This window comes from Pleurodeles waltl, chromosome 10 (genome assembly GCF_031143425.1).
Source record: "Pleurodeles waltl isolate 20211129_DDA chromosome 10, aPleWal1.hap1.20221129, whole genome shotgun sequence".
Lineage (NCBI taxonomy): Eukaryota > Metazoa > Chordata > Amphibia > Caudata > Salamandridae > Pleurodeles > Pleurodeles waltl.
Genome location: NC_090449.1, coordinates 571832941 through 571855542, shown reverse-complemented (window position 1 = coordinate 571855542; position 22602 = coordinate 571832941). Strand labels below are relative to the sequence as shown.

Sequence of the window (22602 nt, the reverse complement as noted above, 5' to 3'; positions counted from 1 at the left end):
AGGAAAGAAAAGTAGAAGGAAAAAGAAAAGGAAAACCAAAAATAGAAAAGAGAAACACGCACTCACAGTGAAGAAAAAATGAGAAAATGAATTTTCCCTCACATCTTCTATCTAATAAAAACAATCATATTTAATATGGAGGTCAAAGACTGTGGGAATCTCAGGGGAAAAAAGATCAAAGAATGAAGCACAGGGGTCTATATAAAATGTGACTTGTTCAAGGTAATCACCTTAAATGTATAGTTGAGCTTGAAAATCAATCCTTTAAAAAAGAGCCCCAAAGCTCATCAAATATCTGAATTTTTGTTATTTAGCTTATAAATATGGTGTTCAAAACATGCCATATCATACATATTGTTCAAAAAGGTCTGCAGACTTGGTATTAGAGACGACTTCCAAAGATGCATTATCGCCAATTTAGCAACCCCTAGAGCGGTAGGCACCGCACTACATGTGTGAATTGGGAATTAACCATATTCTGTCATTTCAATTGTAAATTAAAGAAGGTATATGTGTATTTGTGTTGTATCACAATGATTGGATGAACAAAATCCTAGACGCTTGCTTAGTATGTTTATTTCATGTTGTGTCAGTACATGATTAGATTAATTGACAATTGAAATGGTATGTCCCTTGTTACTGTTGGTAACTGTACTCCCACCCTGAGTCAACATTGTTTCGATGTTCATTGATTCTTGACCTTAGCTTTCATTGCACCCCAGTTTAAACATTCATTTTTTCCCCTTCTTGTTGCTTTTCTGGTTTTGGGGTGATCTGTTGCCCAACATTTAGTTTGTTTCCCAAAATTAATCTTTTTGCTTCCTGTAAAAAAATGGTAAGACACAGAGTGGTAAATGTTTGAGCTTGTATTAGTGGTGTCACCTATTGCGTCATCCTGCGCCACATCACCAGATGTGCATGATGTATACGATTCACTTTCAGGTGCTTGGTGTTCATTGGTCGGGTTTGTGTTGGTGGCTTTGTAGTGATGCCATCAAATCTTTTGGCAAAGTTATATACCCCCCTGTTTTGTAGTCATTATCATCTTCGTATTTTGGTTACTTTTTGTTTCTGATGTATGCTTAGTGTTTCTCCAAAACATCCTTAAAAGCCTGATCATTTTTGTCTTTGACCATTGATAGGTTCAGTGCAGAGATCTCTTGTTCAAGATCATTAATCTCTTAAAGAAGAACCTCCCTTTTTCTTTTTTGCATGTTTTATCAATATTATCATCATCCCCTTAAATGTTTCGAAGAGAAGTTGTTCCCATTCATACAGAGGTTCTGGTGAGAGGTTGCCTAAAGAGGCAAGGTGACAACCCTCAGTCCCCTCTGTACTTTTTTTGTCTGCAATGTACTCCTTAAGTACAGTATAGTCCCACCATTGGAAGAGTTATTGTTTCCTTAGTTTTTCTCAGAGGTATTTAATTTTCATACTTTCTGGTTGTTTGGCTCCAGTCTCAGTGTTGGGTCCCTTATTTGCTCCCCCACAGAGAATTTCCTAGAATACATTGTCATCCCCAAATGCATCCATTCGTATTTGTTGTATTTGAAACAATATTGTGAATTGCTTTGGGAGCGCAGACTACCTCCACTAGTACTCATATACAGTAAAAGGCATCTATGATGTTAATGTCGCACATCCCCACCCCTAAAACAAAGTAGTATGAAAGATAGGTGCTGATAAACTATTATCACATCCGTTGCCACAATGTGAGTGAGCGAGATCCTAGAAAAACTGTGACCCTTAGCGCAAACTATATAAAAAAATAATAATGGAGCACTCATCGTAGGCTACTGCAAAAATAACTTTACATTCTCTTACAATAAAAGGTGCAGCGATTCTTCCTTAAGTAGGAATCTCTGTAACTCTAACCCCATTAAACATATGGGATCCCATTCTCCTCTAGCCAACGGCAATACCGTAGAAAGATTTCCAAGGGCAACGAATCAGGTTCATCTGCTTTTGAGCTTATGCTGATTTAGAAACATTACAACCATTCTAGTTAAGTAGTGTTTATCTGCTTGGGGCCTCACAAAAACAAGCTTATGCTATCAAAATGGCCATGATGGGCATTTTTGACATGCAACTGAAGCCTGTAACTAGTGGTGTGTCTTTCTAGGAAACTAAATTCATGTCAGCTTTGCCAATGCAAGTGACCCTTAGCAATGCTGGCAGCTTGGACTTGGAAAGATTGCCTGATTTTCCCTTCTCCTTTGTGCCTTGCTGCCAATACAGTCAGCCAAAAGACAAAAGGCCTCCAGGTCTATCAGAACCATAAAGTTCCTTAATTCTGCTCCAGCATGAGGTGCATAAGATTCAGTGCTCTCTCCCGAGCCAGCATTCCTGGCTTGAGGTTATGTTGCGTGGACACACACCCATACACATAGGACAAACATGACAATACAAAGTCAAAAAGAGGTGAAGTACTTTATAAGAAAGTAATAGTCTTCCGAAAAGATTACAAGGGGAAAGCTGTTGCTAGGTTCAAGTTTTTTTTTTTTATATCTAACTGGCTTGGATGCTATCCTTTATATCTAACGGGCTTGGATACCTTGGGTTTTTCAGACACCTATCACATGCCTAATAAGAATAGTGACAGTAAAGCCTCCTTCCACCAGAAAACTTTGACTGTACCTTGATATATGGAGCAACAGTGAGGTAGACAACAATTCTGGGGAGGAAGACGTCCCTGTCCCAGAGGGACCATTTAAAGAGGAGTAGGTCTCCTTTGGAGCAGAGATGTTACAAGTATATCAGCAGTCTGTCCAAGCCAAATGAAGATATTTACAGAGCCTTTCAAGCAAGCACTAAGACTGTAGATTATGCTTCCACTTAGCAATACCCTACTTAATGGAATTAGTGCATGCAGTATTACAGAAACCCCTTTCAGCTTTTGCTGTTTACTGACAACAGTGAATGCTTTCTCTGTCAAAATGTGGTGGATATTCCATCAACCTGTTGCAAGTTCCATGAGCTACAAAGCACTTGTAAGACAGCGGATGGGACATCCGCTATGTTTGTGGCCGAATATCCCATCCAATGAACTCTCAATAAGGCTCTAAGAGATATTGGCCCTCATTTTGACCCTAGTGTTTTTAACCACCTGGGTTAATGTGGCGGTATCACCGCCCACAGGCAGGCGGTGTACACTGCCACATTATGAGTGTTGCTGGTTGGCCGCAGCCAACCCGCCACATCTCCACTCATACCGTGATGTGCATCTCCGACCTGGCGGTCCACACATGACCGCCAGCAGTATTATGAGCCTGCCTACCACCATGATTTCCGCGGTGGTACCATAGTCACAAAAACCATGGGGGTAAGGCTGCCAGTGACAGGGAATTCTTTCCCTGTCACCGATAGAAGGCTCTCCTCTCTCCTCCCCCCACCCCTTGGAAATTACCTAGACCCCCTAGAATCACAGCGCCTCCCCAAACACTCCCCCCACCCCAAATGTAGCAGAAATGTGGCAGTATCCATTTTATGGCAGGCGGAAGACCGCCAGCACTGGCGGTCATCGGGCGCCCATGACTTTGGTAGTCTCGATTTGAGACTGCCAAAGTCATAATGAGGGCCTATATTACCCTGCATAGAGATTGAGTGGAAGATGAGTCATATATTTTGTCCCTGGTGTTTTAGAAATTATCTTCGCGACCAGGAGACCACCTCTAAAGCAGTGGTACCCAACCTTTTGACTTCTGTGGGCCCCGACTTTATCAATAATGGACCCCAGGGAGCCCCACTGAGTTATTATTGGAATCCGGGGACCTCCCACTGAGTCATTACTGAAAGCTGGGGACGTAATCTGTTAAAATTATTACATTTTCTATGCAGTCTAAGCGTTAGATTGTAACAAGAGGGGAAGTCAGACAACATTAACCCACTTGGGACAAACACTGAATGTACTCGGCAGTTTGTCATTTCTTTAGCTCAGAGTGAGTTTAATTTAGTGGCAATAAAAAAGCAGTAACCTGCAATATCGACATTTATTTCTCCCCCTAATCACTACACCTGTTTCGTCTCCATGTTGAAGACCGCTTTTTCAAAGAACTTCAGAACTCCTGGCCGCTTTTTAATACTTCCTCAGGACATGAATGTGGTTTACGCTTTCCGTAGGTAGTTGCAGTTCAAGCTAATATATTCTTCCTTGCTTCAGTCTTTAACCCTGATGCGACTTGGAGAGAGGGGGGCTGCAGTCACTATGTTTGCCCTCTCTTAAGTAATATTTTACACAAGCAAGGTTCTCTTGTGAAGTAAACTAAATTTTTACCATCTTTCTTTTCTCCTCTGCATCCCTGTTAGAGATTTTCATAGATTAGATCCCACAGGGGTGCTTAGTTTGTATGAGGAAAGATCTAAGTCAGTGGTTCCCAACCTGTGGGCCGGGGACCCCTGGGGGTCCGCGAAGCCTCCTCAGGGGGTCCGCAACTGCTTAAAAAATTTAATAATATTAGGTCCCAGCTATCAGTAATGACTCAGTGGGGATCCCCAGGTTCCAATAATGATCAGTGGGGGTCCCCGGACTCCAGTATTCATAAAATAGGGGTCCACAGAAGTCAAAAGGTTGGGAACCACTGATCTAAGTCATACAGACTTAATGATCAACTAACTAGTCACGGGGTTTGTTGGTGCTAAAATGAACAGTGCCATTTGAAAGCAGATGCTTTCCTGGAAGGTAATGCTATATATTAAAACATGTTATTAACTGGTGCTACCCTGTAGAAGGCATCAGAGTTCATTCAACAAGAAGTAAAGCAGCTACATCAGTTCTGTTTAGTGGAAAAGCAGACGTCTGTCAAATTGCAACCTGGTCCTTCCTCCATGCCACACATTACAGAGCCTGATGCTAGAAGTGAAACTTAATTTAGCAGATGATTTTGCAAAACTATGTGTGCAATATTTAACATGTTTTGGGTTTACTAACTCCTTGTGCGATGCGACTGCGGTCGTCATGAACAATGTGAAAATCAGAGTGAAGCAGTATCCATTACAATAATTAAGTTACTTACCTTTGATAATGTATCAAATGGATGCAAAATTACTTGCAGATTCCACATCACCCTTCAGTGTATCTTCTGCTGTGGGTCAACCAATTATTCTGTATGATCTGTTCTGATTTTAATTCAGAGGGCACCTATGATAACTTTACGGATTGACCACTTTGTCATGAGTAGGCAATTACGGGCTTGATGTATGAAATTTTAATTTGCGAAAAGTGGGTCCAAGTTGCTCAATGACATTTTGCGCACGGAATATAACTTTACGAATTGACCTATGTATTAATATTAATAGTTCGGCTGACAACATTTCAAATCAGAGTGGTCATTATCCCACCTACCTCATCAGCATTCATGAGTTAGATCTCAAATTGTAGCTCACATGTCTGTGATCACATTTTAATAAAGTAAACCTTTTTTTTTTTAAGTAGCCTGTTTCCTTTAAAGGAAACAGGGCTGCGTTTAAAAATGTAAAAGGATTTTTTATTTTTTTTTATGTTTGAGATTTGGTAATAGTCTTCTGGACCACTGCCTAATTCCCAACAAACTTTTGTTTCACACTTACAAAGGGGAAGAGGTCCAAATGGACTCCTTCTCTTTTACAAATGTGTTACTGCCTCACCTCGGGAGTCAGTAACTTTTCAGTTTTTTTGCGACAGGATTACAGTTGCAAAACATTGATACATTCTGTAACAAATTGTTATTTGGAAGGGACACCATAAGAATGCCCCCTCCATATAGGCGCTTATTATGTTTCTAAACACATTTTCGATTAATTAATGTTACCCCATTGCAAAATGAAGTTAGTGGAATTTAAAAAAACATTTAGTGGTTGCAAACCCTGCAATTCGTTGCAAATTGTAGGCTTTTGAAGCACAGAATTGCTTTATACCCCAGGCCCATAGTCACATGAAACCATGTTTGGCCCTTTGTGTCAGTGAGAAAGTGTTGTGAAAATTCGTAGGTCTAGTCAGCAAGAATATACAAGATAAAGATTTTGGAGGAAGATTTACTTACCTATCAGAAAGAATGCTTTGAAAGAATTAGCAGCTAACTCATTTGCTAACAATCACACAATTCCTCAGATTGATTCTATATATTTTTTCCCAAAATTATAAGAATTGGAGAACACGTGGTATAAGCTGGAACAACATTGTAGTTAATAAAAATCGAGGGATTCCTATTTTTTGATCAGGGCATAATCTTACTAACTGTAGTCACCCAAGAATATATTCTTCCTTAGATGAACAATGGGTATTGTGATTGATGTGGCATGTTTTATGTAGAAAGGTTGGAATAATATCTTTATTTTCATACAGCATGTTTATGTGATTGCAGAAACTTACTGGTGAACATGAAGCTCTTCTGAAAGATCATGAAGACTTGAAAAAAAAGCTAGATGCCTCGAAAGCCAGGAACAGGGTCTTAACTAATGAGGTGAAAACACTGAAGAGCCAAATTGTAACGCTGATGGAGAAGGGAAAGCACGATGATGAGCTTATTGATGCTTTAATGGTACAGTATGACTATAAACATTGACATTCTCCCTCTAACATTCACTTTTGACATGTATAGTGCTATTACCCTGACTTGATAATGAATTTGCCTTGCAGATCCATTTGTGAGAGGTATCGTCCAACATGCTTCTCTCACCAAAGGTCGCCACTGTCCCTGACCCATTTAGGGTTACAATATTTTTGGCTTGGACCTGGTGTTGGAGTTAGCAGTCTTTTAACAAAATCTCTCAACATGTATACATTCTGTAGTTCTTCTTCATAGATGCTTGACTTAATTCACAAATCTGAACGGATTCCTCTCCCTGCTTGAACCCTGAACACTTTTTACAAGAGAAAAAAACTATCTTTTGGGCAACACTATGTAAGCTAACTAACCACATGCCTATATATTTTAAAGGTATTTCTTTAACCTAAACCAGTGGTCTCTAATCTGTGGCCTACGCATTGTGGGTGAAGGGGGGATGGATCTGAGATTGTATTACAAAATTCAATAATATTAAAATTAATTTAACAAAGTTTATACGAAAAAGAAGCAAAATTGAAAATTTGAAAACAAAATATTTCAGTATTTAAGCATATTTGTTGTATATTTGATCCTGTATGTTTTTGTATTTTTTTACTGTTCAAATCATAGAAATTGCTGTAGCAGGGGGTCCCCTCCTTCCAATAATGGCACAGTGGGGTTCCCTAGATTTAATTAATGAGTCACTGGGGTCTACAGCAGTCAAAATGTTAAGAACTGCGGATTTAGACTATTAAAAATGAAATAACCTGCATAATTAAGGCTAACTTATGAAGTAAGCTCTCCACCCTCTCTTGTTATAAAAACGCATGAGAAATTAAAAACAGTGCATGCATAGCCATGCCCATCCCACAGGCTTTAAAATGCAGAGAGAAAACTGTACCTTTAAAGTGGGAGGTTGACACAGATATCTAACAAGGCTCAACTCCAGACAAGTGACCTCCAGTTCATCTTCCTACACTCCATTGTTAGGATCCCAAGCAATGGCCTCTGCTCAGGTTTGTGGGGTTGAGTAATTTTGACAAATAGCTTTCCAGCACTTTGTTTTGTATTTTTTGTAAGCTGTTTTAAAGATTGTGTTTGCCACCTTTTCTGTGGAATAATGCATTGACTTTTAAAAAAAAAATTCCCAGATTAATACTAACTAATTTTGGGAATGATCTCCATGACCTTTGCATCCTGTTTCTTCTGAAATTTCATGACATTTGGTACAACCCCCTCTGTCCGAAGATGTTGAGGAGAACATTCAGAGATCATGAGGGAATTAAATTAAGGGGCAGCTACATCCTCATATAATGCTTCAGTGCGTTCATGAATGGATGGTGAGGTTAGGCAATCTGTTGTCTCTTCCTCAGTGCTCTTCCTTTTACCTCCAGAGTCTTCTGCCAAGAAGCAGAAAAAAACAAGAAAAATTGATAATTACCCTCCTGTATAATGTTGAGGCAGTTGATGTTGAAGGCACTAACCTTGTGCCCACAATCACTTATGGCGTCAAGGCACTCACTTTCGAGAGGGATTTCAATGTAGACGGGAAGACTTTCATCCTTTTTTACTTTGCAGTTAAAGGATACAGCTTTGTGCCTTTCCACATCCAGGGAATAGACTAGGAAGTTAGACGCATTCAATATTGAGGCATATGATGTCAAAGCTTGGTACTCATTCTGTGATGTTGAAGCTCTCTTTTTCTAAGTAGTTATCTATTGTCAGATCTATTTTGCCAATTCTAAAGAGGTATTCACCTACACTTGGGGACAAGGTCTTGGCAATAGAGGATTAGAATTTACAAACCTAGGGGGATATGCACAGGAAGTGTGCTCAACTTCATTTTTCTCAGGCTCCACTAGGGAAAAAATGGAGACTATAAATGCAGATGATACTTCCCAGTTCTTTCCTCCTTCAATTCAGTAACCTTCTTCAGTTGTAACAATGTGCCATACTGCAGCTAGACCTTTAAGACGCTCCAGAGCATCTATGCAGGAAGACACTATGCCGGTTATCTCAGCCTGAACCTCAAAGGACAAGTCCTTGACAGACTTCTCATACTAACCTGCCTGTTAGCACTCCTTCTCCATGAAGACATATAATGCTCATTCTCATTCTCCAAGAAGGCTCATGCACATATGCAATGCATTGGATCAATAAAGAAGTAGGAGGTACTGGTCCATACAAAGTAACAGGTGTTAGTTCTTCATACTCAGAGAGAGGTTGTAGTCCACTATAGTCTCCCAGAGAACCAAAAAGAGCATCTCCTGTGGATGATAACATCAGATTATGAAAGGTTGAGTCTAGAGGTGCAACCAAGCAACTTATCCCTTTTGAGACTCTGTTGGAAATTGGGTTATTGGTTGAAGGGGGGTGAAACCCTACTCATATAGCAACAGCAATCTCTGTCAGGGTGAGACAAGCACGCACAAAATTAACCTGTGATGAACCCTCTGGAAGCTTGGCACAAAAGCAGTCAGGCTTAACTTAGAGGCAAAGTGTAAAGTATTATGCAGCACTTCAAAGAGAAATAAAGTGAATCCACAACACAAGAAAAATCCCATGCTAATTTAGAAAAATAGAGTAAAATGTAATCAATTATTTGAGACAAAAATGACAAACTTCAGATATCCTGTTTCAAAGCTTTAAGTAACAGTAGTACCTAGAAGCACAAAGCGATAACTGTGGTAATCTGATCGCCCTGGACCGGGACAAAGTCACACGTTCAGGCCGACTACGTTAGACCATGGGCCAGATACAGTGACCAAGTTAGGCCTCCTGAACAAAATACCTTAAATCCTGGTTTGCGGAAAGTTGAGAGGTCCTGCAGTGAGGATGAATCGCGGAGCAGCGGTTTCCGGGACACTGCAGGACTATGATGCGAAGTCCTGAGTCATCATCCAGGTTGCGGTCGATGAGGGGATCATGATGTGACGACCTGCACTGAAGATGAGTCGCGCACCGGAGGTTCGAAAAAGCTGTGGGGCTGCGATTTGAAGTCCTGTGCCATCGATGAGGGGCTTGCATCGTGCCAAGGTGGTCCCGAAAGGGAGATGTGAAGAGACGCATTGCGCTGCGGCGGTTCTACCCACAGGACCACAGAAGGGTTGGCATAGCACCTCAGGTCCCCTTCCCAGGGTCTAGGCCCGTGGTTGCACCATTTGGGGGGCAAGACCCACAGTAAACAGAGTCCAGGTGCTGGGTTTAAGTTGGTTGAGGCCTTTTAAGTTCTGGAGGTTCTGATCAGGAGGCCAGCCAACAAGCTATTGTAGTCACTCTGATGGTCCTGGGCTCACATCCATCCCTTGGCACTCAGGCAGCAAGGCAACAGAGTATCAGTCGTCCTTGCAGAGCATTACAGCAGTACTTCCGAGTCTTCCACAGGTTTATTGGTGTACTGAAGAATTGAGTCAGAGGGTCCAATATTTATATCTGGGGCCAGCTTTGAAGTAGGAGAAGGTTCCAGTGGTTTCCACTCCACAGATGCGTTTGGAATTCCCTGCCTCCCTGCTCTGGCCTCAGCTTGTCTTGGGTCGCAAAAGACTAGTGTCAGACTCTGTGTGAGTGTGCTCAGGCAGATGCTCTGTGATGTGCAAGTGTGATAGGTGACAGCTCTTACCAACCCTCCCCCCCCCCCCCAATCGAGTCAGAGATGGCCCATCCTGGCAACACCTATTTCCCCTTTTTCTCACTGTCTGGGACCAGTACACAAAGACCACCTGCCAGCTACTGCTTGTCATGTGACCCAAGATACAGGCCCCAAATAGTTAGGAGAAGAAAATGCCAACTTTCTAAAAGCTGCATTTTCAGAATTGTGACTTAAATCTGACTTTACCATTGAAAAGGGTTCTAAATTACAATTCTCTAAACACCACACTCTACATTCCTACTTGCTCCCAATTGAAAGTTATCACTTACTAAATATAATAACGTAAGCCAATGTTATCCTACGTGAGAGGTAGACCTTGCAGTAGCGAAAAACAAATTTAGCAGTTTTTTGCTGCCAAGACATGTAAAACTTAAAAGTTGATGTCCAACTTTTCATATACCCTTCACCCTGCCCTCTGGGCTGTCCAGGGCCTACCCTAGAGGCGACTTATATGAATTAAAAAGGAAGGCTTCGGTCTGGCTATTTTGCCAGGTCAAAATGGCAGTTTAAAACTGCACACCCAGGCTGCAATGGCAAGCCTGAGACACATTTACAGTGCTACGTAAGTGGCTAGCACAATGGGTGCTGCAGGCCCAAAAGTAGCATTTAACTTACAGGCCCTGGATACATGTGGTATCACTTTACCAGGGACTTTTAAGTCAATTAAGTATGTCAGTTGGGTGTGAGCTAATTCTACCATGTTTAGGGAATGAGCACATGTATTTTAGCACTGGTAGACAGTGGTAAAGTGCACAGAGTCCTAAGGCCAACAAACACAAGATCAGCAAAAATAGGAGGAGTAAGCCAAAATGTTTGGGAAAAGATTACCCTAAGTTTGACAGGTCTAATACTCTGCAGGTTAGTTCCACTGTATATTTGAGAGTCTTCAAGGCGTTTAATGCCTTTAGTAATAGATTTCATACTGCCAGTTATAGAAGTAGTTTTAACTCTATCAAACTCAAAGGCAGACACACAAAGGCTTAATACTGGGCTTCAGGCCAAAACCTCCTCTCCTGACCCACCTCCAGATTTGGTCATAATTCATGGATTATGTATGAGGCTTTCCTCATGGGTGTGACTTACTGGCCTGAAAACAGATGCTCAATAGAAGATTATCAGTCTGCCCTTCTGTGGATCTGCTCTTTAGCAATCTCACCCAGACTGGAGGTGAGCAAAATGAAAGTATAGGTTGACTCCCTGAAATTATTGAGACTTTAAAAAAAGAAAGATTTCTATCATCCTTGCTACAGACAGGATGTTCCATTAAAGTCAGCATTCCAACTGTCCGCCTGACCCGCAGCCTCAATGACAGGAAAAGGGATTTCACCAGCATTCCATGTACAAAGAACATCGAGAGGGAGAAATTAGCAGCCTTTAGCAGCAGCAGCGGGGAAAGCCCTGTAAGATCAAGAGCACAACTTCCCTACTTCACCTTCATTATTATTCCCTCCCTCCTTATATCCCCCATCAAGGAGTATTTCTCAACACCTTGCTTGGCAAATTGGCAAAGCATCACAAAAGGTAACTGGGTGCAATCTATTGTGACAGATGTTTATCGTCTTAAGAACTACCAACAGGTGGATAAAATTGGATATGTTTTGTATGCTGGCATTGCATTAGATATTCCCTCATATCAATCAAGGTGATTACATGTACTCTGTGGGTCGAAAGGCTGGTCCATACCCCAGTGGCTTAGAACCACAGAAACATTCCGAGATTTTTCTTGCACCACAAGCATTTCCAATTCAAGATGTTGCCTAATCTTTGGGGTGTTCTTAAAATGCATGGCAGTGACATTAGCTCATCTCAGAAAAAAATAATCTGTGTCCATGTCAGCATAGACAATTGGTTTCTGGATGCCAATTTACAACACAGATTTCTGAATAGTTGCAAAAAACTGTGAAAATGTTGAACATTCCAGCACATTTAAGTGAACTTCTAGAATGCTCAAGAAGTTCAACTGCAAAGATTCACTTTCTGTGAAGCGTTGTAGACTCAAGTCTGGTAAAAGTATTTTCTAAAGAAAGGTTACTATACATTTAGATCAAGTGCAGGATGTTATCCTCCCCCAAGAAACCATCAGTGAGAAAAATATCATCAAGTATAATCTTGGTATGTAATTGGATAAATATCATTGCTGCTGGGACAAGTGGCCTGCAATCCAATTGTTCTGTGTGCAAGGCTACATGTGAAACCATTGTCAGAATGCCTGTAGAACCAATGGAATGACTGCTAGGGAAGTAAAGCTGGCGCTATTGTCAGATCCAATGCAATCTTTCTCATAGTGAACAAACCAAAGCAATCTTACAAAAGACATTCCTTTGCAACAGTCTTGTGGAGCAAATGGTTGTCACAGATGCCTCTCCTGGGCTGGGATGCTCATTTTGCAGACATGTAGATTCAAGGCACATAGGGCCAAAGCATTTTCCCATTGACACAGAATGGGTAAAACCCTTTGATACATCTGGCCCATAGAGTACAAAAGAAAGGTCATATTATGTTTATATGTTGAAGATCAGAGCAGTGTAACTAGCTTTGAAATCATTTATTCCAGTTCTTGAAAGACCAACAAGTTATCATTTCCCTGGATAATTCAGGGGCAATGTCCTGCCTCAAAAAAGAGGGAGCAATCGGGCTAAGGACTGTATCCAAAGTGGCAGAAAGGATATGGTATTGATTGATCTTCAGGAACCCCATCATCGAGGCAATGAATCTACCTGGTGTGCAGAACCAACAATGCTCTAGATAAATGTCAGAAGACCAGGAGTGGGTTATCAATGATGAAGTGCTCTATCACATTTTTGGCTGTTGGGGTTCACCAAGCTAGACCTCCTGATAACCGCAGGCACAGCCAAATGTCCAACTTTACATCTAGGTTCTTAGTGCTGGGACTGTTAGGAATGTGTTTTTGATTAGCTGGTCCCAAATATATCGCTACACTTTTCCTATGATAACCTTAATTCCGAAAGAGATTACCAATCTTAAATGTGAAATGTGATCCTGCAACACAACTTGACTTCTCTGAATTTAACGGCTTTGCGCCTGAAAGCATTATAAATTTGACTCATTGTCATGATTGCATGATGATTTTGAGGGATGTCAAGAGTCCTTCAACACAATCTTTTTATGCTTTCAAATGGAAGAGTTTCTGACTGTGGTGTATTGAGAGGGTGATTTATACAATTTCATACCAAGATTATCTGTTACACTTTACCAAACCATCCCTTAATGTTTGTCCATTAAAGTGCATTTTGCATCAGTGGCAGAATATAGAACATCTCCATCGCAGATGTCTTTCGTTAGGGTGCCTGTCATTAAGAAATTTTTTGAAAAGCTGAAAAACGAGTATCTTCAATTCAGGAGACCATACACTCCCTGAGAGTTCATTGTCATTTTAGGAAAACTGCTGGGTGCTCCATTTAAGTGCATGCTTAACTTCACTCAGCAGCATATATCTATGCTGAAAGGTAGTATTTTGTTATCCTTGACTTCAGCTAGTAGAGTAAGTGAGATTCAGGTTTTGCTCAGGGCTCAATCTTATATATTTTTGACAATACTAAATTGGTGTTTAATACTCACCTGTGTTTCTTACCAGAATAGTTTCTGATCAGTCAGTCTACCTCATTACGAGGTTTTCCCCAAATCTGGATTTTAAAAGCAATCTGTATTAGGACAGATATTTTTTTGTTTACGTCCAATTCCGCTACCAGAAAGCCAATAGATCTTTGAAGGGTAGACCTCAGTCTCACTGAACAAGAGGCAAAGGAGCAATGGCTTCTTTACTGAGACATGTGCCTGTGGCAGAGATGCATAAGGTGGTCACTTGGAGAGCAGATCATATTTTTGCAAAGAATGATTGATTCCAGAGTGAATGTTCAAGTTGACCAGGTGTTCCTGCGTAACCTATTCACCCAAGAGCACTTCAGTTCGTTTTTTTAAGTCATTCTCCAGTCTAGTCTTGTTCATTCCTTCTAGTCGAGGGAACTTGCTATTCTAGTCAGTGTTAATGATTCAAAGATCATGAATCCAAGATCCTGGGATGGGGAAGAATACACTTTTTTGCTTCAATACTGGTTTTTCATTAAAGGAATCTTCGCTGACTTAAAAAACAAGTCTCTCTCCAATATCAGAAATCTTGTTGGCTGTATAACTACTGATGATGAAGGACTATTTTTAGCAAAAATGTCAAGATGGAGAAGTGCCTTAGTGAATAGGGAGGTCAGCCTGCAACCAATAAATGTAATAAATGTACAGTGATTTTTTTTTCTATCTCTATATTTAGCCTGACCTTTAGGCATGACTATGCATTCATTTTCTTTCACTTCTGTCATGTTTTGAAAACTAGAAAGATTGTAAAGTTTCCCACATAGTGTAATAATACCTATGTGGGTTATTATAACCGTTTTTAAAACAGTCTAAATTATAGAACGTGCTAATAAATTACACGGGTATACAGCCGGTTAGTTTCAATGGTTTTTCCCAAAATAGTTTTTCCTTGAGTACAAAGTATTTGTGATCATACAGGAAGCAGAGATGTTTGGTATTCAAGCATTCTGCACATTTCTATGAACTAGAGTCAGTGTTACAGGTAAGAAACCTTTTCTTTTGTTATCCCATATGTGTGGTAACAAATGTTTCATATCTTCTATAAAATGTTTTGTTTTTTACTAAATTGTATTTCCAAAAGGAAATTGAAGAAAAAAACATTATGTTGACGCAGTGATGCCCAAAGTATTACCAAAACTAATTTTAGCAGTTCATCAAAAACATATATAAAATCACCCCAGCTCACCAGGAGATTTTTTTTCTGTACTTTTAGCATGGCAGTAGGCCACTTTACACATCCAAATTAAATTTATAAATACCATTTGTCTTAAGGAGTACCCCTTCAATTTAAAATGTGTACAGCCTCTCTCACCAGTTTACTGGTGCACAGCAGGTGTTGTAGCAGGAAGAGTTGATCACTCATGCCCTTTGCCTATTCATATTGCACAGGCCTCCTGTCTTGCGCAGCACCTTCCATGACTATGGCATGCCCTTTAGTCATGCTCCTGCACTCAGTAATTATGCTGTTCATCCCACTGCACACAGCCTCTACCTAAGCGCAGCAAGAGTTTGGTACTGGGAGTGGCCTTTCGATGCTCCTTATTCTTATGCCCACTCTAATGCTTTTAGCTGTGTGTTGCAAGCACTGAGAAGGAGATTTCCTGTGACCCACATTATACACTGCACACAATCTTAAATCAAAAGGAATGACTCTGAGCACAGAGAACTTGTCACCCGTGTCTTTTGCCCATTCTCTGTAAACTATGAACCAATCGTATGGAGTCTTTGGGGACTTACAATAGCACAGAGGGATGGAACAAGGTTGTCCCCTATCTCCCCTTTTGTTTATTATGGCTATGGACCCTTTAGCCAAGCAGCTGCAGGAAAAACATAAACACAGGGGACTTTCATTGCAACATGGACGTCTGCTGTTATCTTTGTTTGCGGACAATATGTTACTGTTTGTTAAGGAACCAGGGAACAATCTGGCCCCATTGATACAAGAAAATATTCAATTTGGCACCTATTCATGGGTCCCTAGATACTGCACAAAATCAGGCCTTTTCTCAATCACCAGTTGCACCATCCCGATCTCCCGATGAGCCAGTTACCTGCTCAGTAAAATACCTCTGCTTGTTCCACCACAGGCAGCCGAAGCAGATGAGCAGACTATATTAGGTCCCGGTGATGGATAATCTATCACGATGTATAGATAAGTGGCTCCAGCTCCCACTATCCCTGGCTGGTAGGGTGGCCCTGATTAAAATGTGGTCCTCCCTGAATTATTACATCTGTTCACAAATATTCCCATACCACTGAACAAACAATTCCTTATTACACTTTGTGTTCAACTGATTCAGTTATTGTAGGCAAATAAACCGGCCAGGACTGCCAGGCACCTGCTGTTATTGCCAAATGAACTTGAAGGGTTCCAGATCCCAGACCTCAAACTATATTATTTAGTGGGGCAATGTGATTTCACCAAGTTTTGGTATTATTCCGGTGCATGGGTTCCTTACCTTATACCGCAGAGGTCTCTGCATAGGTTGTACTAACTACTGCCTGTGGGTCTGCCAAGGTTAAAGAGAGAAATCCACACTGTTATTGCCACTTGCTGGGCCTGAAGATCTGTCTCCAATCTGGCATGTCCTGTCTATACTCCTAGTTATCATATTACACCCCAACCCTATTCTTTCACTCATGCTTGAGCGTATAGTACAGAATACGGCTGCCAAGAATGATTATACTGGAAATGAGACACCTTTACGCTATGGGCACTTTTATATTCCTGGGCCAATTGCACTTACATGGTGTTGCTACCGCCTTAGACATCTTCATATACGCTCAGTTGCGCAACCCGGTGTGGAAGACATGGCCATCCTTCCCACAAGAACCTGCTGAATTTGCTAATGCTGTTTATCAAATCCCAAGACTACTATATGGGTCTCCAAACTAAACAATCTGGCGAGAGAGCTAATGATGGTCAGAACTGGACAAGCTAGGGAGGCTTGGGAGCAAGAGTTGGGGGAGGGGGGGGGGGGGTCATCTATCTGCAATGGTAGCTGGAAATATTGCGCTGGCAAAATTGGTACCCTGCCTCCTGTCACTATAAATTTCTACACCAAGCCTATGTTACCCCACAAAATCAAATAGAATAGTCCCTCTTTCCCTCACAGCTGCAGTCGGTGTAGACAAGACAACGCTGTGTTCCTCCATCTGTCCTGGGTCTGTTCATCTATACTTAGTTACTGGTGTGAGATCCTTGAGATACTAGTGGACATAAAACAGCATACCCTACAATCGAACTCATTGATAACGCTACAAGGTTACGTCAAGGAGGTCTAATTAGAGGTACGGCACTATACTACTCTAGCCTTGTTATTAGCCAAATGACAGTTAACGATGAAGTGGGGGCAGGTAAAAATACCTGTTGTCGCTGACTGGCTATCCAATCTGATAATTTGTAATGACCAAGTCTATACTTACACAATACTCCAACCACCTACATCCAGTCCACGAGATAGATGGGGTCATACAGGGCCTATCTCCTTCATAACATCCCTGACAACACTTACTAATCCATATACAAGAATAGTCTGATAGAGGCATTCCTCCTACAGTGTACAAAGATGAAGCAAGGTTTACTCCATTCTGAAACCCCCTCTTCTCAGCCCCCTTGCCCCTAAGGTTGCAATGCTGTCCCGAACCTCTGTGTAGGTGGTTTTTTCTTTGAACATTGTAGATTGCTCATGTAGTTGACATTTCTGATCTACACCATCCCCCTACTTTTGATCCCAATGTGTTAACATTTTTATGTTGAGATATTGCTTGGGGGATGGGCGATCCACTATTCATAACCATGTTTGTTATTGTGTTTGTTCTAACCTACAAATGCTATTAAAAATAAAATATACAACAAAAAACTTAAGCTTTCAGAGTGCATTTATCAGGATGACAAGAGGGGTCCAGAAGTGCACACCAAATGAATTACAGTCCTAACAAGACTTAGAGCCTCATTATGACTTTGGCGGGTGGCGGAGGACGCCCGCCAAACTCTTCCCGCCACCGGGCCACCTGTGCGGCCTGAACCCTGACGGCCCTATTAGGAGTTCACCGCAGGGCTCAACAGCAGCACCCGTCACGCATTCCACTGGCCGTAATTCGGGCAGTGGAATGTGCGATGGGGCTGTGCAGGGCCCCAGTTCTCCCCCCACCTGAGTCCCCCATTCCGCCAGCCTTTCCATGGTGGTGTAAACCACCATGGACAGGCATGCGGATGGAGGCTCGTAATCCCCAGGGCATCACTGCCCTAGCGGATTACAACCATTGGGACCACCAGGCTGCAGGCTGGCGGCAGCCTAGTGGTGTCGGCTGTTGGACTGTGGCGGCTCTGCCACAGTCTTAATGTTTCGGTCGGACCGCCCCTTTGGTGGTGGTCCGACCACGACCTGGACCCTGGCGGTCTGGTGACTGCCAGGGTCATAATGAGGCCCTTAATGAGTTTTTGTGACAAGAAAATTACAATATTAAGTTGTTATTATCAGCTTTGCCATTTCATATGGTCATCCTCAATCTCCATTCTATTTCTGTCCTTCACAGATGGCATCTACTATACGCATGGCTGAATTTGAAGCTAATGTATCTAGAAAATGCATAGTCTTGGCAATTGTCAGCCTCAATACGCAGGACTGTCTTATCAGCTCCTTGTCTAGACAACTGGTTCCTTGGCATTTGAAATAGAGAGTATCTTAAGCTATGGTCAATATACCTCTTGCTTGGGTTTATCCATCAAATGAAGCGAGCATTGCTCCATACCCAGTACCCAAATATCTTTGTTAGAAGAAACAATTGAGACAATGCCCGTCTGTCTATATCAAACTCAAGAGTTAAGATTTCAGTAAAGATATTTCAGGGCATGGTGCAAAAGAAATAAAAGTTGTCAGATTAGTAGACTCCCTCCTTGTTTTTACTTATTCATGGTTTTGATATCTTATTCACACATCTATATAAGGCTGCTACAAGAGTGTCTAGAAATGCAATTGAAACTAACATCAGGGTATTGAGAGGAGGTATGATTACTATCTCAAAATCTGCTGCCCTGTTCTCAGGTTGGTGAACAAGAATGCGGAGTCCTTGGAGGGATCCTATCTAGAATCTCCTCTCTCAAGGAGACGAGCAATGGATTCCTTTAAAATGCTTGTAAGCACACACAACAAATTTCGTGATTGGGGGATCTCATCACCCGGAGAAACTTTGTAGCATTTCAGTGTGTTGAAGTTGAGGGCACTTTTGCGGTCTCACCAGACTTCTCTTCCAGTACTTAGAAGGAATCATCTGTTGATCAAGAAACACAATCAACCAGTATGAGCAGCACTACATCGAGAAACAAGGAGGAACTAGAGTCACCCCTAAGAAGCATGTAAAGATGTTTGCTTCTGTGGAGCTGGGTGATTTGCCCCAGAATAATGTTCATGGTTCTGCCTTTATGGATCAAATCTGTTTATTATTTTGTAAACCCCAAAACAAATGCATACAAAAAATGAAATGCAAGTTCAGTACATCACAGTGCTATTTATGATCAATAACAGCGCATCAGAAGCTCCGAGCCCACTGACCAGAATCTTCTAGGCCAACTCTAAATTTGCCCAAAAGATGCCTCAAAACAAACCACCCTTTGTTGATAGAGTTAGCACACGGAGCACATCTAAATCTTCAAAACTGCGAGTACCACCTAGAATTGTTCTGCCTTTAATGAGAATACACAACATAAATGTGATTCTCTAAGTAGACAGTTTGCAGAGGACCGAATCAGCTGCTGCATTCAGGGGTAATTACATATGTGGTTCAAAACATGTACCTCTTTTTCTCAGGAGATAATTACCTTTACTGTACTTGCATCCAAGCTTACGTATATGAAGTCTCTGAGAAATGTTTTTTTGTTCCATGTCATTACACTACATTTTTCTACTGGTTCCTATTCTTTCTTCATTGATTTTCAATTAAAAGGAAACAGCTCAGCAATGATTCCAAGATGTCCTTACACGCCACCAGAGGTAAAGCAGAAAATGCTTTAATTAAAGAACTATTAAAACAGGTATGTGTCTGTACTCTCAGTTCTTCAGGTCATTTAGTTATGCAATCCACTGCACTTCCCTTAACTCTTTTCAAGTCCTAGTCTGTCTAAACAAAGTGGCTGAAGAGGATTAAGGGCTCACAGTTGCAGAATCGAGGATTGTTAACGGTCATTGGGTCTGAGGCTTCTGAAATTGTGATGCACCATCCAGTGGCTGAATATCCCATTGGCAGGATTGAAAAGCCACAAGCAACTTCTCAAAGGGTGATCAGTCGTCCTCAAGTTTGGATTTTGTTTGTCCTTCCTCCTGTTGTTAAACTTCTTACACAACCTCAGTTACAGAGGAATGCGGTGCAAAGTGCCGACAAACAATAGTCAAACAGAGATGAAAGGTGTTGAGGCCGTTCTAGAAAAAGACTGTAAGATGATGAATCTCGACTGGCAACTCATCAAAAGCCTCTCCATTTTGATTATTGAAGTGAGTCCCTTTTCCCAATGAGAGAATACAAACAAAGACAGGCAATTCCTTAAAGCACATACTCTGAATCCTTTATCTTCTGACTCCATTCCATCTAACAATGAATGCCTCATAACTTTCTAGGATCAGTCAAACAGAGAAGCAAAGAAATGTAATATTCTATCAACTGCACATGATGGTCATATAGCTGTAATTTTGTAGATAATTAGGACGAACCAGCAGGCTCTGCCAATTGCTACTTTGATTCCATGACTGCTATGTATGAGGGTTCTTTCCCAAATCATTTATACATGCAGTCTGTCAAAAGGTGTGTAGAAAAGAAGTTCAGATCAGTCAAACCTCTACAATTTTGAAAGAAAATCCTCCTGCAGATTCTCCTGTGGTAGTGGCTGAAGAGAAGTAGGATGGTGTGTTTTGAATTCTGTTTAGCTAACCATCCAAAATAAGAAGGCAGAAGGTAAGTTTTTTAGGCAAGATTGTCTGCCGTTCATAGGCAAGGCTTCGTAGGAGTTTAAATACTCTTATAGTGGTTATGAGGGATTCCTTCAGCCAGTTTCTAGAGTTTCTCCCTAGAGAGATAAAAAAGAAAATCATTAAGGAAGCTACAAACATATTTGACAACATGATTGGTGTGGCACAAAACATTGTTAATATTGTCACTGCTGAATTTTACCATATGTTTAAACTCACTTGCTAGTTATGGCTCACATCTCTTAAACTATAGGTGCAGCAAAAAAAATTGGAATTACCTTTCAATAGTTCGACTCTTGTTGGATCTCATTGTAGATGAGGAGATCCAAAAGATGAAGGAGAAAGTGGAGACCTTAAGGTCAGTGTATTTGGAGAAAAGGAAGTTTTTTATACTGGTACAATTCAAAGGTTTTGACAAAAGCAAGTGGTGTGCCCATGTAAAATATTAGAAAGGCAGTTCCAAAAAAGGGTCTTTGGAAGCAGCAGCCATTGAGGTGCCAAAAGTCCTCCTGTGGCAGAGGCAACAGTCAATAATTTTTGGGCTTATCCTGCAAGTCGACAGCCTGGTGGTCTTGGAAGCTGTAACACGCGCACTGCCCTAAGGATTACGAGTCCCCTTTCTGCAAGCCTTTGTGTAGCTGCTGCACCCATCGCACCGCCACATGGGTGCCGGCTCGTTTACGAGCTGGCGTCAGTGTTAAAGCCCTGTTCACCGCAGGGCCTGCGGTGTTCTGGCCGCACAGGCGGGCTGATGGTGGTACTAATTTGGCAGATGGCCTCTGCGGACTGCCAAACTCGCAATGAGGGCCAGTATCTTCATCTAGCTCAGCCCCCTTCAGTCTTGCAAGTGCCTCTTCTTGGCTGCATGGCTTTAATGCTTCTTTCTTAGGAGACCTCTGCAGTAATGCCTTAATGACCATGGGGGCCAGAAGCTGAGGAACCGAGACAAACATTTACTGATGGCTCCCAAGGACTTCCCGGTGATGCAGAAAAAAATATTTCTTTGTAGAACACCATTTCATCCTTTTATATCTTCTCAAACTTCATGATAGATGTGTTGCTAGAGGACTGATGGGTCACATAGATAGTCTCACTCACCAACAAGTGTTAGCTCCAATATCATAGAAATAGGATTTGAGAATGTTGGTGGGTGGTTTATCTTGTCCTGTAATTATTTCCCCCTGTAAATAAGACAAGCCCCATTCCACTATGAATGGACAGGGCATCCACAGTTTATTACTTAAACAAACAAGGAGGTATAAAATTCAGGCTTCATTCCCTGGAAGTTCTAACCATCTAACATTGGATGTTAGTGAGGAATAATAAGCTATCTGCGATACATCTGCCAGGTCGACCGAACACAAAAGCCAACAAGTTAAGCCATAGTCTAATTGAGTGGTTCTTAAATGGCAACGTGTACACAGACTTCTTTTCTGGCTCAAAGAAGCAGAGTACAGATGTCATGGGAAATGACAACAATAAGTTTAACCAATCATATGTTGCATACTGTTTGATTCTTGCATTACACTTTTCCTTTCAGGTTTTCTGCCACTGCAGGAGCACTATTCAGTGCTCCATTTGTGGCTGTTTTGATTACTATCGGGTCCCAAAAGTGCAGTGAGGCGATCATTTCATTAGAGCAGTGGTTCGCAACCTGTGGTCCGGGGACCACTGGGGGTCCAGGAAGCATCCTCAGGTGGTCTTTGACGGCTCAGAAAATCAAATAATATTAACAGATTAGGTCCCCAGCTTTCAGTAATGACTCAGTGGGAAGTCCCTGGATTCCACAAATGACTCACTTGGGGTCCCTGGGTTCCAGTAATGATAAAGTGGGGGGTCCATAAAAGTCAAAAGGTTGGGAACC

General features: G+C 41.5%; 1 protein-coding gene across 2 annotated transcripts in view; it reads left to right on the top strand.

The window, feature by feature from the left end:
* CCDC13 (coiled-coil domain containing 13) overlaps positions 1–22602 on the top strand; it is a 527643-nt gene that overhangs the window by 312937 nt on the left and 192104 nt on the right. For both annotated transcript variants that reach the window (XM_069211020.1, XM_069211021.1), the window contains exon 9: positions 6339–6515. In XM_069211020.1, the coding sequence (XP_069067121.1) occupies positions 6339–6515 (177 nt within the window). The remainder of the gene's footprint in view (positions 1–6338; positions 6516–22602) is intronic.